Below are 17,371 nucleotides of genomic sequence, written 5' to 3'. Positions count from 1 at the left end.
CCTGCTGAATTTCAGTGTATTTGGTTTTGCTTTACATCTGACTTGATATCTGCTTGTCTTCTTCAGGAGAATGAGAGTTATGGTGTAAAGACTGCTCCTAAATTCAGCAGGGGAACACAATATACAGCTAAAACCATGGTGATTTGGATTTTTAATTTTTGCTTTGTGATACTGGGAAATATCAGGGCTACTCTTCTAATGTAAGAAATAATTCACTTTTAGGAAACTTCTAAATCAAGCCATCTTAAGATTTAGGAGTATAAAAAGGGAGATCAATTAAAAATGCACAAAGCAGCTTTTAAAAATAACTTTTTAATCAACCAATCCTATCTTTAAAATGTGCTAAAACCAAAACTGTCTCCACCAAGGAACATGCTGTGCACCTGAAATTGTTTTTATTCCCAAGGAAAGCATCAGCTACAATTAGTAAACTGTATGGATAATTTTTAGATTCCATAGGCTTTCAAAACTCTGAGCATCTTGTTTTGATGTATAGCTGGAATAATGGACATGGTGCTTCAAAATAAGCTTTTTTATTCAGATTTTAATTTGTCTTTAAGCTTTGGAAAGCCAAAAAGCCCACTCTGCTGTTTAGGTGTAAAGATGGGAAGAAAGGTAACACCAATGACCTCCAACAGCTGTGTCTTTACTTTCTTAGTATGTCAGCAAACATAAATGTAAATACCATTTAAATTTAAATTATTCCAATGCAGTGTCATTAAATTTAAATAGCCTTCTTATTTCAACAACTTTTTATGATGTTACTACCAAAATCTGATGGTTTTATCTGCCATCATGGAGCTGAACTGTGTGAGAGGAGATCAGGGGAAGCTTTGCTGTTACCAAGTCTTTCTTTCTCCAAGAAACAAATCTGTGAGGTTGAAAAACCAACAATGTGCAGAAATGATTAAAGAAATAATCGACCCAAGGAGTCACAGTAGCAAATCTCAAGTGGTGGGAGCTGAGCCATCCTCACAGTGACTCCCAAACTTTGGTGCTTTGGCACAATCACCTTTCCTTACCTTTGCACCTCCTTGTTCTTCCACATGGAGGCAGACTGAGCCTTTGGCACGCGTTCAATGGAATTCACCAGCTCTTCCATCAGGAGCCTGAAAAAATCAAACCTAAATTAGCACTGCCTCCTCTCACACAGGAGAGAACTTTGGCCCAAATCTTTCCAAAATACCACAGAAATTGTAATACTCAGAGGGGTTCTTCCCACAGAGGCCATGACCAGCACTGCCCCTGTTTATCCAAGGAGTGTTTCCAATTCCATCTGCTTGCAACAGAGGAGGATCTGGCCCACTGGGTTATGGGCTATTTGGAAAGTGCAAGATAATTTCTTCATTACTGACTGCTTGTGATAAGTAATGAGACAAAACACACAACAAAACCTCCTCAGCTGCTGCCTGTCTATCAGGGAAACCAAGCATGCTGTCAGGGTGAGCTCTCCTCATCTGCCAACGCATATTTGAGACAGGAAAAGGTGTCAAGCCTTAGAAATTGTCACTGCAGATTTCCCTGCCCAAAACGAAACAGCATTTGTGATTGTGTGCAGGCTTTCCCTTGAAGTTTGGAGCACAAGGACAGCATCTGGAATGACTTGGGGCGGGGAGAACCACACCAGTGCACTCTCCCACAAGATTCTGCTTGTTATCTCCAGCTCTGGAGCAGTAAAACCCAGAGGTCTACTACTCTATTCCTATTTACACAATTCCTTTCACCTACAAGGGCCTTCAGTTTCTGTTTGTTTTCACACAATGGGGGAATTACTCTGGCATGGGAAGTTTGCACAGGACCTTCAGTGGACAAAGATTCCTACCCTAAAGTGCTTACAGAGTAGTCCAGATAGGAGGGCCTAATCTAGCTCCTAATTACTGAATGTAGCAGCCCTGCAGGAGAGAGGAACAGAGCTCAGTTCCAGTTAGGCCTCACCTGCAGCATTTGGTGTAGACCCATCCAATCAACAAGACAATTTTGTAAAAATAGACTGGCAAGTTTGATGAGTGTTGTGGTTTTTGACTGCACTGTCATATCTTTTTCTATCTCAGTCTCCTATTTCTGCCATTTTTCTTAGTGCTTCTCTCTGGAGTTCAGAGCTCACGTAGCTCAGCTGTCATTTGAGATTGTCAGCCTGAATTCCTTTCTGTGGAGTGGAGGAAAGTGTGATTATACGGAATCATAAAATCCTAGAATGGCTTGGGTTGGAAGGGACCATGAGGATCATTTAGTTCCAACACCTGCCATGGCCAGGGACACCTTCCACTAGACCTGGTGGCTCTAAGTCCTGTCCAACCTGGTCGTGAACACTTCCAGGGATGGGACAGCCACAGTTTCTGTGGGGAACAAGTGTAGTTTTCTGATTGGGAAGTCTCCTTTTGGTTAAGGGGAACAGAGAAGAGCAGGAGAGCTCTGTGATTCATGGTTTTTGAAAGTCTGAAGTTGCCTATGTGGCAAATTACTGAGGTGTCTCAGCCCACTCAAATTCCACTGTCCCACATCTATGGCCTGGACTCAGCACAAAGCACCTGCTGGAAATGTTGATGGTTCCAGAGGTTGGGAAACATGGAGTTAACACATTTGCAGCACTAAGGACTTGGCTGGTGTTCAGCTCCTGCCTGAAAGCCTCTTTGGAACATTAGACACCACTCCTCTCCCCACATTGTCCTTTACACCTCCTCAGCAGTGATGAAAGAGGAGCAGACAATCTGAAGGGGCTTTTTACCTGCCAATTTGAACAGTGGGCTCAGTGGCATAAACTGTTCCAGTGAATCCTGTGTACTCTGTGATGTAGGGCAGTGCCATCATGCAGTGATAGTTGGAGATCAAGATTACATCCACTGTGGAGAGGTCAAGCAGTTCAGTCTGAAAACAGAGAGATAAGCAACTTGTAACCCTTTCATGCAGTTTAATAAATGGCAGGAAAACTTCTATTTTTTTAATCTTTATTGCAAGAATGTAACTGGTTTATAAAAGCATGTCTCAGCTGTGGCAAAGATTAACGTTGCCTTTAAATTAACAAAATTTATTTTAAAAGTCCCCTAAAATTACTCCATTCTCCAACCTGGAAAGGAAACCATGTCCTGGGTTTTTCTGTCTTTCAGGTGATGAAATGGCTGCTGTTATGAGATCCATGATTATTTTACTTTTATCAAAGAATTGATGTATGCACCTCCTTAGGGAGGAAGAGACACCAAAATTTCTGCATCAGTGATTTAGGGTGTTTCATTGTTTTTTAATGCAGCACATCATACTGTACCCCAAGAAAGAGATGAATGGAGATTGTATTTATCCATATGCTTAAAAATAATCCTCATATTTTCCCAAAGTAAATATTTGGCATCTTTCTCATTCACATTTTCTACATCAGGAGATGAAGCTCATTCACAGGATACAACAAAATGGATGGGTGGGCCCAATTAGTTTTGATGTGACAGTTTAGACAAGAGTTCTGAGAGTGAAAGAAGATTTCACACATTGTTAAAAGAATTTTAATTAGAAATATTTACTGGTAATGCTATAACACAAATGGTGTCAAGTCAGAAATTTACAAGATTACTGACCTCTAACTCAGTTATTATAGAGCAGCTAATGGAATTCAACACTCATCAAGCACATATTATCTGATTACAAGGCTTGGTCCAGCAATTTGAATAAAAAAGGCAAGAAAGTAGGTCACTCTGCTTTGCAGAGGGCTGACACAGTGCTCTGGTGACAAGCTGCTTAACTCCTCCTAAGCACTCATGGTTTCAATCCATGATCAGCAATGATCTCTGAGCTGAGAACAGGAGGTGAAACATCACCCTCAGCTCCATGACAGGGCACCTTTTATCTTCCTGGGCTTCCAGGCAGGAACACACTCCCTGCAAGGTATCAAAGGATCTGCTGATGCCTGCTCCTGCCAAAGCTTGGATAGTCCACACCTTGGTTTGGACAGCTTTCAGCTGTGTCCAGACTGTACAGGATCAGATTCTGGACTGGTTTTGTTGGGAAAGCCCTTAAAGAGCAACCTGTTCCACCCAGGGACATCTTCCACGATCCCAGGTTGCTCCAAGCCCTGTCCAACCTGGCCTTGGACACTTCCAGGGATCCAGGGGCAGCCACAGCTCCTCTGGGCAACCTCTGACAGGGCCTCCTCACCCTCCTAGCAAAGAATTCCTTCCCAATATCCCATCCATCCCTGCCCTCTGGCAGTGGGAAGCCATTCCCTGTGTCCTGTCCCTCCATCCCTTGTCCCCAGTCCCTCTCCAGCTCTCCTGGAGCCCCTTTAGGCCCTGGAGGGGGCTCTGAGGTCTCCCTGGAGCCTTCTCTTCTCCAGGGGAACACCCCCAGGTCTCAGCCTGGCTCCAGAGCAGAGGGGCTCCAGTCCTGAGCTGAATCCCAGCCCAGGAGAGCCATCAGGAGGATGCACAGCAGCACTTTCCAACCTCAAGCATGCCACATCTCAGCACCCTAGAAGCATTTACTGATAGCATGAAAAGGGTGTCAAAACCAAAACAAAGTGAAATCTTCCCTGGGGCTTGCAGAGATTTCACTAAAGTGCCTTTATGCTGAAGAGGCTTAAAAATGTTTCTTGCGTGTGAAGTGAGAGAGCAGAAAGTTGCCAAGCAAAGAGAGGGCTTCACCCTGCACTCTGACATGTGTGAGAGTACTCTGCTGCTGAGACAGCCTCATCTCACCTTGTGGCTGCTGGATTAGACCCAAATCTTGGTTTGCTCTGGCAATGGTGTTCTGGAAGTGATACAGAGATTCTCTGGCTAACTGCTTCTGCAGACAAGTTTCTTCAAAAGAAGTGGCATGGAAGGAGATAAAGTAAAAGCCTTTTCCACACAAGCTCCCTCTTATCCCGTGTTGCCAAACAGCAGCAACATTTCCACTCTGTTTGCAGCTGGCCATGACTCCTGAACCTCCTGCAGATAGGTGAGCTCAAGGTGTGAACTGGGTGTCACAGCAGATCTCTTCCCAGTGTTCATGAAGGAGATGTGGCATCTGCTGGGAATTTTGGGAAACATCTGAGAGGCCGTTTTTAAAGTCCCTGCAATGGTGATGTGCAGTTGGTTGCCATGTTCTGGTTGTAGGATGGGCTGCTGGGAAGCAGCTTTGTGCAGTCATAACAGCAGTGCGATGAAGCAGTGACTCCCTGTCTGTCATATTCAGAGCTACACATGTGGGTATTTTCCAGCCCAAAGTAACCAGAAAGTCTGGCTGAAGCACCCTAAACTCCAGCAGGTAATCATTCCAAAGAGAATCCAGCACATAAACCCTGTTCTTCCCAAGATCTGGGCCATAATGGCCCTTTCTGCACACACAGATGCTTCCCACATCCCTCAGTTTCACAGGACAGTAACCAAAAGAAGAAGAACCCAGAATTCACAAGAACTCAGAATTCACAAGAACACAGAATTATTAGGGTTTTAGGCTGGTCTTTTTTGGTGTGATTAGATTATAACAATTCCAGCTAGGTTGGAATGGTTATGATCTGTTGGAACCACTTGCCAAAACCAGTTCCAGAGCTGCCAACTTGTTGGGAAGAATCAAGATGACAAGATTGATGCCAGAGGTGAGTACCATGGAATCCACACATGGGAACAATATTGCCAGAACCTCAGCAGGCTGACAGCAACCTTCCAGGAGTGTTTTGGGCTTCCTGTCTGCAAGGTCAGGTAGAAAGGAAAAAAAAAACTCTGCTCTCTGAACACACTAGGGAAAGGGATACTGTTCCCATTCTACTCTCCATTATTTATCCCCACCTCTCTCTGCTCAGCTTTTTATATCTTCATTTCTCCTACAGCACTCCCCATATCCACTGGGTGATTCCAGGTAATCCAAACATCTTCAATGGTCTTGGTTGCCTTTTCTAAATCCAGAAATTCCAGTAAAAACCAGCTTGAGCAGCCACTTGCAGCCATGCTCGTGGATATGAAGGCCCTCAAAGAGGCTGTAAAAGTTTTTAACCTGAAAGTGCTGCTGACAGAAGAGCAGCCAGCAGAATCCAACCTGGCTTAACCACAGATGGCTCCCCAGGCATGTCCTGCATCTGTGGTTAGAGACAAGCAGCTGTCCTCACCTTCATGGCCTGCCCTCATCTAGATCAGCACATGGATCTTGTCAGTCAGCCCAGCTCAGTCTGGTTGTCTTTGAAAAGCCCACAAAAAGGAAGTCTTATTCTTGTGTCAGATTATTTGTTCAGTGTTATTCTTGTGTCAGATTATTTGCTCAAGGAGACCTTCCATGTCTCCAAAAACCATGGTTGAAAAAGGTTGTTTCCATCCTTTTTCCAGTGCCAAAGAACATGAAAGCACCTTAACAACACAGAGTTTTAGCAGTATTATTTGCTGAGTATTAATAAATTAGCAGGAACCTTGTAGTAGTAGTACTACTACTACTACTACTACTACTTCTAACAATAACAACAACAACAACAACTACTTAACAGGTTTCACCCATGTGATTGAATGGAGTCAGATTTTTCAGTAAGGCTTTGAACAAACTCACCTCTGGCAAGCAGAACTCAGGCACAGAGTCTACAAACACATGGCCAGAGCACTCCTTCAGCTCCTGTAAAAAATCACACCAACAGAGGAGACACAAAAATACAACACAGTGTTATCCAAGGCAGCATATTTTGGATTTTCCAGACGCTTTCTTTATCACAGGTAATTTCCAGCCCATTATTAGAGGACATTTATCCCCCTTCTAGACATGATTTGGTGCAGGCAGATCTGCTGAAATTGCTTTCATGGCAGATGAGGCTGCTTGGTACCTGAAGGGATCAAATCCTCTTTGGGAAGGAAAGAGAGAGCACTCTGGTAGGTAAAGAGCCCTGGTTCCAAATAACATCCAACCTCTTCTGTCTTACTAGAACCTAAATACCATTTAGAACCCTTGTCTCAGAGTATTTGATAATACAACTTTTGGGGGTCTAATTTCCACATGGCACATTTTGTTAATTCCCTATTTTCTTCCTCTTTTTTAAGGCTGACATCAAAAATTTTTGTCACATGAGAAGTCACATTCTTCAGGGTGGAACAAAAACATTCCCAACTCACAGGCTCCCTACCACCCACCCTGCCTTCTCTCCTGTCCCAAAGCAAGTGGTACCAGCCGGCTTTAGACTGACAGAATTAAAGATTGAATCCAATTCTTAATAATTACAGTGCACCTGCCAACTAATAACGAATGAGCAATTACATCTAGTGGCAGAAGTCTCCTAACCTCATCTCAAGGGAGTTCAAAATGATTAAAAGTAGATCACAGCACATTTCAAAGCCTCTCCAGGACTGAAGTTTTAAAACTGAGTGCTGTAACAGGAATGTCCACCTTACATGATGAAACACCCCCCTTTGACTCCTTCCCTTGGCTTTTTCCAGCATGGGTCAAAGAATTTACCATTCCAAGCACTTATAGTGGTCAAGGTGAAGTTAAGAGAGCCGCCTTTGAATTTTTAACACAATTTCCATTGCCATTGTGTGAGTTTGGAGGTTTCTCCTGAGCACACACTGCAGCAGCAGCATCCCAGAAATTTAAATATATTCCAAATAAAACTACAGTGACAGTCTGTCCATTCTTTGGAGCCCAGAGCTCTGACACCAAAGCTGGGGTTCAGGAGACACAAATTCCAGGGAATTCAAACTGAGCAACTCCATTTCTGCCCCTGAGCCTCTGCAGCCCTGCAACTGCCAGTTAGCAAGTGCTCTGAATAGAGCTGTTACTATTTTACCAACAGAAATGCTGCCTGCACAGTTTCTTTTGTCTCCAATGAGAAGAAAAATCGGGTCTTTAATCTATGATCTTCAGCTCTCTTGTCTGTAAAAATCAGATCAATCCATTTTGTCCACCTCAAAGTCCCCTACAAAAGCAACTATTATCACTGTTTGCTTTAATGTTCCCATAGTCAGAGAACAGTCTATTAAGCATTTTCTCCACTGGTACCTATTGCTGCCCACATTTGAAATGTATCTGCCTATTTTACTAACATCTGACATATTTTTTGTGTTCATTGTTCCCTTATGGCAGATCAAGCTGGCCGCTGCAGTGCCAAGTTTTGGTTGAAGCCTCAGATAAATTCTGCCTCCAAAACTGATGCAATGAAAAGAGGGGGGGAAAAAAGAGCAATTCTGTGTCTCTCATGTTGCTGAGGAAGTTCTGTGTCTTAGAATCAGGAGGCTGGAGATAATATCCTCCCTGCTATGTCCAGCAGCAGAACACATGTTGATTTCAGAGGCCAAAGCCATGCTTTTCCTCTCTGAGAGACCTCCCATAGGCAAACCATTGCCTTTCTCATAGTTCTGCCTGAAAAAGGTATGAAACCAACCTCATTTATAGGCATGCTCTGAAGCCTCAGTGGCAGAAAAGTGAGACAGTGGAATAAAAGGCACTCTAAGAAGACGAAGCACTATTATTTATGGAGCTTCATGAAATACAAAAATATTCACACTGACGACTTGTGCATTTTAAGCAGATTTTTTTATAATCTAGGCTACCTCTGAAGCCTGACAGTTGCTATTAGCATTTTGTTTCAAAACGTTCTCTGCTCTGCAAGGACATCCTGGCTGCTAGAGGTACACAGAGAAACATTTGGGATGAGTCAGCTCCTGCAGCACCAGCTCTCAACCTGTCAGGTGGCTTTTTGCATGGCAAGAAAATTCCAAGCATCACTCCAGTACCTTGTCCAGAAACATGCTTCCATCTTTTAAAACCCAACCAGGAAGTTTGGACAGCCTGGGGCTGTGAAAAGAAAGAAAGAAGAAAAATTATTTCAATATGAACTGAATTATTATCAGTGGCTAAGCACAGACCTTCTGCTTGGTGTCATACAGGCAGAGAACACCATTCCTGTCTCAGGGAAGTAACAGTCCCAATAAAACAGACAGACAGTTTCACTGTGGTTAAGTGTTCACCAAAATGACTTTTACAAATCATGATTATGACATTTATAAGTAAAAATAAATCAGAGGACAAAGCACACAGGGAGTTTTTAGTCATTTATGGTGAGGATTTTAAAAAGGCTCAGTGCTGCTGAGTTCCCTGTGGTGAAAGTGGATGAATAAACAGAAGTTAGGGCAGCAACAAACTCTGTGCTCGAAACAACACAAAAGCACCATAAAACTGTTCTGGGACAGAGGACAACAGACAAATATTCCCATCAGCAGTGGCAGGGAAAGACTGATGCTGTGGACCAAGTCATTTATAGACACAGGTTGAGATTTTATACCCACATAAACCATGGTTTCATGCCTGGGTGTCACCCTGAAGACCCACACCAACAGCTGTACGGGATACAGGGACAAGGAGGCTTTGCTCTGAACTGCAGGGTCTAAGCAACAGCAGAGACCCTTTTTTAATAGTTTCAAATGCTAATAAAGGAATTTAAAGGTAGACATTGTAATTCTGAGTTTACAGCAGTAATGGCTGCAGCATTTCTTGCTACCGTAACTGAGAGACTTATTTATATTTCACAGTCACATCTGGTTTTTGTATGAGCCTACAACTTAGCTCTAAATACACTCTTTGCCCGGACTGAAGTTTTTTACACAAATTAAAAAAAAAAAATTGAGTAAACAAGGGAATTGAACCCACCTGAAACCAAACCCTGCAACAACTTCAGATTTGGACACAGAACCTGGTTGCAATGTACTTTGCAAGTGCTGTGCACTAAGCTCTGCAGACAGGCATGTTATATCCTAAAAGCATTTTCAAATTCAACATTTTGAAAATAGGAAGTGATTCAAGGGCTCAGAGGAATGCTGTGTTCAGACTAACAGCAGTATAAAAGAACAAATTCTGACACCCCAGTAAGTCACAAGGAAGGAAAAAGGGGAAATCCATGAGTCAAGTAGTGAAGACAGAAGGTAAGAGGTGAGAGCAGAAGGATCTGTCACGGAGGAGCTGTGCCAGGAGGGCAATTCCCTTCTGAGGATAAAGAGCGAGGCTGAAGAAGTCTGATGACAGAAGAGATGAAGTGACTAAATGTGCTGCCCAGTGGATTGTTCAAAAGCACAACGTAGGAGCAGTAATTTGGAGACTGAGGGGGCTCAGTAGAATTGGTGCAGTGAGTCTAAAAGAGTTATGGACAAAGCAAGAACAAAGCACTCTGATATGCAACAACTCTGTCAGATACAGGGGGATAGGACAGGAAGCTCGGCTGGAAGGGCCACCTGGAGGGCTGCAGTCCAATGTCTCAACACCAGCACAAGGTCAGGTCAGTGCCTTGTGCCTTGCAAATCCCTGGGTCCATCTGTGGTTTCAGCAGCACGAGGCAGAGCAGAATAGGCTTTACTTGTCCTACTCCCCACAATTTAACCTAGCAAAAGTTTTGCTTTATCCATGATGAAAGAGCACTAAACTTGTACTAAACTGGCATCCACTGAGGAGTGAAGAGCCAGGGGAGGCAAAATGAGCAGGCGTGTCTTGTGTGTGGCTGAAAGCAGAACAAGCAACACAGGACAGAAAGGACTCTTTACCTTGAAGCCAAGAGGCAACACAGCTCCTCCTGACATCGTTTTGACATTGTAATAGAGTGATTGATTAATCCAAAATAGCTGGAACTGTCCCATAAATAATGTGAGCAAGTGTGTCATGGCTAGACAGGAAAGGTTAAGAGCTTCCCACATGTTCATTTTACCGTTTTGCATTTGACTTTGGTGCAGGGGAGAAAACTCCAGTTGACAAACCTCCTTTAAAGTACAGGAGCATAAAGAGCTGGGCAGCTGCAGGTGCTCTGCACATGCTCCATGGGCTGGTGAGAACAGGGAATGCCATTTCCAGGGCAAGGGGATATCTAAATACCTTTGCACTGGCATTTCTTTGAAGAGCAAAAAACTCTAAAAAATGCCCAGTCCCTTTAATGCCAGAAACACTGCAGCACTTTCCTCTCTTATAGATTAGAGCGCAGGCTCTCAAAATATTTGCTCAAGGAGGCTCCCATGCCAGGTATGACCCGGGATTGAGCTGTGTAGCAAAGATTCCCTGTAATATCACACATTTGGGCAGATCACATATTGAGATTTGCAGAATCCAAGGAGTTCATGGATCCTGCTGGAATCTCTGGCTAAAGACAGCAGAGAGAAGCATGGCTGCTCTCAGGTTAAAGTCTCACTCATGTCCATCTCCAATCAGCACATCTGGTTCTGAGAGGATGCAGCTGGACAGAACACCAGATCTGTGTTCAAATCCCTCAGGCAGTCAATCCTTCCTGTCACCTTACCTGGCATCTGATGACAATGTCAGCTCTCTGTCACCCCACGTTATGTTGATAACACACATTTGAATTTCAGAGGTGTTTGGACATCATGGTAATGGACTCCTAATCTCAAATGGTACAACTATGAGTACTACAGAGAGATAAGGACTTTGCAGTGGCAGCCACATTCCTCCTCACATTTCTGACTTATTTCCTCAACTCTCTGCAGGACACCTGGTTTGCAGAGGAGATCAATTACTTGCCCAAGTCCATGTGCTCAGGCCAATCCTTGCTCTAAGGGGTGTTCAGTCACCTCACCGACAAGATTGATTGGATTTAAATCCAAATGTTTGCTCCGATTCCACTGGGCCATCAGGGGTCAAATCTGACATCCTCTCTTATTGAGTTTGAGTCATTTTAGTGCCGACATTCTGGAGGGGCTTGGGGAATTCCAGGTTGTGACCTGCAATTTGGCTGTTCATTCCCAGGGTCTGCTATCAGCAGACAAAGCTGCCACATCCCAGGGGAAAGCTGATTCCTACTGCTCTAAAGAACCTCTTAAGCCTTTGTTCAATCACCTCATTTTGCTACTTCTTCCTCTCTCAACTTCCTTTTTTTTTTTGAGGGGTGGGAGAAAGCAAATGTAAGGCATTCTGTTTGTACCTGGATTTCCAAAATGTTCAAAATCTATTACTGCACCAATTGGTGTAGTCAGCAGCTGCACTATGGAATGGGACACAAATTGACTGATTCACACTGATCCCTCTGAGGGCATCTCCTGCCTCTCTACAGCAGATCCTGAACTCCAGGTTCTTGCAGAACAATGCCCACATTGTCTATTCCTTTCCTCTACTTTCTAAAAAATAACAAATCATAGGAAGTGCTGGACAAACTGCTTTAACCTTACTAGGTCACTTAGGAAACTCCCTTTTCCAATTGTATTTTCCCCTCTCTCAATCAAGCCTTCCCTAAGCCCAGAATGTTCCTCACTTATTTCCTTGTGGATCAAAGTTACTAAACAGCTTTTGAGAAAACTCCTACTCCTCCCCATCACTGAGAGTGACTCATTCCCACCTTTCCAACTGCTAATTTTTGTCATTAATTCCATTTACACAAAACATGCCAACCTAACTTACTACCCAAATTTGTCTAAAAACCTGGGGAAATACAACTTTGTAGCAGGGCACAGAAAGGAGATCTCAGGATTCTGTTCTAGACTCTATTTTTGTTCCTCTGCTGTTCCAATCCCATGCCCAGCTGCACAGCCCTTTTATTTATTTAACTTTTAAAAGGGAACAATTATGCCATGCAGGCAACTAACCAGGGCTGCTAAGTGCAATTTTCTTTGCATTAGTCCGTGCTCTGAAGAACAGCCTGAGAAGATGGTGGTTAAACAGGACTTGCTGGGCTCCCCGCACTCCATCTCAGTTACCCATTTATCTCATCTTGCATGAAGAAGCCAGAAAGATGACAGATATGTGACCTCACTTGTGCTGAGCAGTTGCAGCAATACTTTACTGAAGCTTAGAATAAATTATCTAGAAAAACCAATCAATAAATCCATAAAATGTCTTCCGTCTACTGAGCCAAAGGACGTTATTTTGATAAAGAGAATTTTTAAGTGAACAAAGTCTATTTATGATATCAGATGATGCTGTTCATTTGTACCCATCCCCTCCCTCCTTTCAATACACCATTTCAGGCACAGCACTCCAACTGCAACCCAAGAAGATGCAGACTAAGTGCTGACAGGCCACAGAACTCACCTCTGGACCAGAGGCAGGGGGAGGAAATTGAGGGTAGACGTCATATCCAGCCCACAGTCCAGCATGATGGTGGTGGATTTGAACTTGAGCACGTTGCATGGCAAGGTTGGATGTCCTGACAGGCAGTACTGGAAGAAGAATGAGGAGGAGTTACTCAGGACCTTTCAGAACATGACCCTTCCCTGTGTGCTGGGCACTGGTGAAGCCACACCTTGAATCCTGTGTCCAGCTCTGGGCCCCTCACTGCAAGGACACTGAGAGGCTGGAGGGTGTCCAGGGCAGGGAATGGGGCTGGGGAAGGGGCTGGAGCACCAGGAGGGGCTGGGGGAGCTGGGAAAGGGGCTCAGCCTGGAGAAAAGAAGGCTCGGGGGGGACCCTGTGGCTCAGCACAACTCCATGACAGGAGGGGACAGCTGGGAGGGTCAGGCTCTGCTCCCAGGGAACAGGGAGAGGGTGAGAGGAAACAGCCTCCAATTGTGCCAGGGGAGGTTCAGGTTGGACACCAGGAAGAATTTCTCCATGGAAAGGGTGGACAGGCAGTGGGAGGGGCTGCCCAGGGAGGTTTGGAGTCCCCATCCCTGGAGGTGTCCAAGGAATGACTGGATGTGGCACCGAGTGACAAGGTGGGGTCAGTCACAGGTTGGACTCGATCATGGAGGTCTTTTCCAACCTCAGTGATTCTGTGAATGGAGCTCACAAACTGCCTTTCCCCCCTTGTTTTTAAACACAGTTCCTTGCACACCAAAATAAACCATGATTTCCCATTAATCTGTGTCCCTCAGCTGTGTGTGTTCACTGAGATTTCCCCATGTCAGGGTATTAAGGGGCAGGTTTTCTTCAGGCAGTTTTTCTGATCCCAAGGGTTGAGTGGATGGCAAAGCTTTTCTCTCTGATATAGGACACATGCAGAATATATATTTTCTTGCAATCATCTATTTTCCTCAAAAACCCAGGAAATCTGCTTCTTCCAAACTCAGTCCTCCTGGCAAAACTAGAAAATTTGAAAATGACTCGAGGTGGACAGGGAGGCAGAGAAGCCCTGCAGGAACACAAGTTTTTTATTTTGGTAAGAAACCTGCCCCAACAACCCCTGCACAGGTGCAGCAGCTCTGGGACAAGTTCTCACCTGCTTTTTGTCTTGCTGAACACAAACAGGAAGCAGGAGGGACTGGGCAGCCCCACCTGAATGGAAGGGTTTGTGTATCCAAATCCCAAAGGCTTTGCAAGCTTAATGAGCCGGTGAGCAGGTGATGTAGGGGGCACTTGAGCATCATTGAGATGCAGCCACCTCCTGTCTGCAGTGACAAACATTTAACCAGGCGCGGGAGCTTTGAGGGAGAGCAGAACACAAAGGTCGGGTTTAAAACGTGGGATTAGAGACAAAGGTCTGAGCAGAGCGTGGCCACCTCTGCGGGAGGGTTCCTCTGCTCCGAAGAGAGATTTTTGCATCTCCACTCTCCCAAGTCTGGGCATCTGGCAGCACAGCCACGCTCAGGTGGTCAAATTGGAGCTTTTAAATTCAAGTTTTTGTCAATGGAGATGAAAAATACCACTTGTTTGGCCGTGCACTGCACTAAAAACAGACTTGATATTTTTCTCAGTAATTTATCCCTTAAGCTTGTGTTCTATACTTCCCTCTACCAAGTGGAAAAAAGGGAGATGAATAATTTCATTTTCTACGTCTGCTCACAATAATGTTAACACAGGACTGCAACTGTCTGGATTAACAGCCCTCAAGAAGTCTATTTACATACATTCCTCAAAAACCTGCTTTAAACTATATTTAAATAGTAAAACCGACTAAGCCTCAAATATTAAATTTAAAATATCACAGAGAGTTTTGCTTTAAATTCACAAAGCCTTAATTATTAAGGGGTTACATCACATTTTGTCTTTCTTTTAGTAAAGTTTAAAAAAATATGTAAAGCCAAGCTGGCGAAGGAGTGAGGAATTCACTTGGTTTATTCACAAATGTAACACTCTCACGTGAAATTAAGTTCTCACCAGACCAGAACTTTGACAAATGAAGCTATAAATTGAAGTAAATAGAAAGAAATGAAGGGAAAAATAAGTTCTATTTTTTGTGGCTTTTAAACTATTGGTAATTAAAAAAGGCAATGAAATATCACCACTTTTATCAGCAAAATATTTTCTTGCCTTTTTTTTTGTAATCATGAGTAGTATCACAACCCTGACATCTATGACCTAACTGGAAAATCTTCCTTTTTTCCTTCTTTAAAAGCAGCTAAAATCATCTCTCTCTGTGGCTGTCATGCTGAGGTAAATGGATTCCTGGGAGTCAATGGATTCTTTCTACCAGATTCATACAAAGTGACAGAAAAATAAAAATGGCAATTTGTATTTTCTATACAGCTGTTTGCACAGGTGACATTGCTGGGCCTGCACCTCTGTTAGAATTCTGGATTAGGAATCCAGGAATAGAAGTGTTTGCACTATGTGTGTCTCTGCACTTTATAAATGTGATCATTTCCACACAGTTTATACTTGTTACTGTTTAAAACCCATCCAGACCTTTCACTCATGTTCCTGGCTGGACTAAAATGCAAGTTTTTTATTCCAAGATTTGCTTGCTTCCAGCTTGATTCCCTTATGGCTAAAGGCTGGTGCAGCCAACACACAAAGGTGCCTCATCTCCTAACTCCAAAAGTCACATAAAAAAATAACACAAAACACACAAAAAGCATAAATGTGCTCAGCTCACAGCTCTCCTGGCAGGATTTGCAAATTGGATGAAAGTTTGGCAGTGGGGCACAAGTTGAGGGGCTGATTCCAGATGCTCAGGGTCTGGGAGAGGCAGGTTCTCCACAGACATCCCATTCCATGAGCATCTCATGGAGGGCAGAGAGGTGGTGGCTCAAACTTGCAGCTCCAAAACACTCAGAGTTGTGCAGGTTAAAGGCAGAGCTTGGAATTCCAAGTGAAGCCAACAAATCCTGCAGTGCATTCCTCCAGTATTAGTATCACATGCCAGCTTAAAAGCTGGGGGGAAATGAGCACTGAGGCCTGCCTGAGTCAAAGCACATTTGAGTTTGTGGGAGCCTGAGGTTTTCACTGGATTCTGAATCAGACCTGGAGACAATTCCAGAATGGTTTGGGTTGGAAGGGACCTTGAAGCTCATCTTATCCCAACCCCTCTGCCATGGACAGGGAACATTCCACTAGTCCCTCACCTCTACCCTGTTCTTCCAAATTCAACCCAAATCTATGAGAAAAGAGAATAAAAAGCACCTGACTCCTCTACTTACAACCCCAAATTTAGACACATCTCCAGAGAAATATAAGATGAAGAATCTCATCTTATAATTCTCAGTACCTGAATTTAAAAACAGTCTAAAAATGCTGCAATACAGACTCCAGACAGTTAGTTTGTATTTCCCTTCCCTCTGTCCCTAACTCTAAACATTAAAAGAGCTCTGCATTTCCACTGGGGTCTTTAAATAAAGATTTTCCAGTTTGCTTTTCCCCACTGAATTCGATCAGCCTCTACAATCACACCCAGAAGTGCTTGACTTTGCAGTGTTTGTCCCACTGGAAATATTCATCCCTGCACAGATCCTTATCACACAGGTAAGATTAAGCAGGATCAAACTCCTTGACCACCTGCCTCTGGAATTAATTGTACACACTTCCATGGAGAGTGATTTCCTAAAAGTGTTAAAACAGCACATCTGCTTCTATGAAGCTTTGTTATAACACACTGCTCAGTCTCAAAATCAAGAGACAATCTTAAATTGAATAATGGTGTCACTTCAGATTAAATAAATCAAATATTATGCTCAGGTATGTTGAAAACTGCTTGGGTTTTCACCTCCAGACCAAGAACTGCGGCACATTATGTGCAACTGAAATTCTTCCTGGAAAGCAAAGCAGCTCTTGAATCCAAGGTCTCCAGGAAAGTGAAACAGTTCAAGAGAGGAGACCAATATCATGGGTCATGTACTTTCTGACAGGAGACTGTAATATCAGAACCAAAACCCCTGTCAGAAGCAAGGTGCACCCTTGGCAAAGCTGTTCCAGGCTGATTTTTTTTTTTGTTAGCATCTCCCTGCATTATCACACTGCAGATGGAAAACGTCTTTATCACAAACCACTGGTATTTATTCACATTCCTCGCAGAGTCCAGCAGAAGCCACATGTGCAGGGGCACAGCTCCACGCCAGACTCATGTTTAGGGCTAGGAAGGCTGAGAAACATTTTCTCCTCCTCCTCCTCCCCCAGCATCCTGCTAAGATTTGATCCCATCCAACACCTCAAACCCGGGTAATCACCCCCCTCCTCACCCTCCCCACTCAGGGCCGACCCCCGCCTTCCCCCACACCTCAGGGCCGACCCCTCAGCCCCTCCCCACCCAAATCCCCAAATCCCGCACCATCCCCTCACCGCCCCACTATCACCCCCTTAT

At 44.0% G+C, this 17,371-nt stretch overlaps 1 protein-coding gene across 1 annotated transcript in view; it reads right to left on the bottom strand.

Annotated features, from left to right (window-relative positions):
* INTS9 (integrator complex subunit 9) overlaps window positions 1-13,073 on the bottom strand; it is a 55,789-nt gene extending 42,716 nt beyond the window's left edge. The window contains exons 1-5 of the mRNA XM_005429783.3: window positions 12,949-13,073; window positions 8,667-8,727; window positions 6,496-6,558; window positions 2,726-2,865; window positions 1,023-1,109 (exon numbers count right to left, since the gene is read on the bottom strand). Of these exons, the coding sequence (XP_005429840.1) occupies window positions 1,023-1,109; window positions 2,726-2,865; window positions 6,496-6,558; window positions 8,667-8,727; window positions 12,949-13,013 (416 nt within the window). The 5' untranslated portion in view covers window positions 13,014-13,073. The remainder of the gene's footprint in view (window positions 1-1,022; window positions 1,110-2,725; window positions 2,866-6,495; window positions 6,559-8,666; window positions 8,728-12,948) is intronic.
* Between the last annotated feature and the right edge of the window lie 4,298 nt (window positions 13,074-17,371).

The sequence above is a fragment of the Geospiza fortis genome, unplaced genomic scaffold (assembly GCF_000277835.1).
Source record: "Geospiza fortis unplaced genomic scaffold, GeoFor_1.0 scaffold319, whole genome shotgun sequence".
NCBI classification, from domain to species: domain Eukaryota; kingdom Metazoa; phylum Chordata; class Aves; order Passeriformes; family Thraupidae; genus Geospiza; species Geospiza fortis.
Note: the sequence above shows the minus strand (reverse complement) of the source record. Positions and strands in the feature narration are given on the sequence as shown.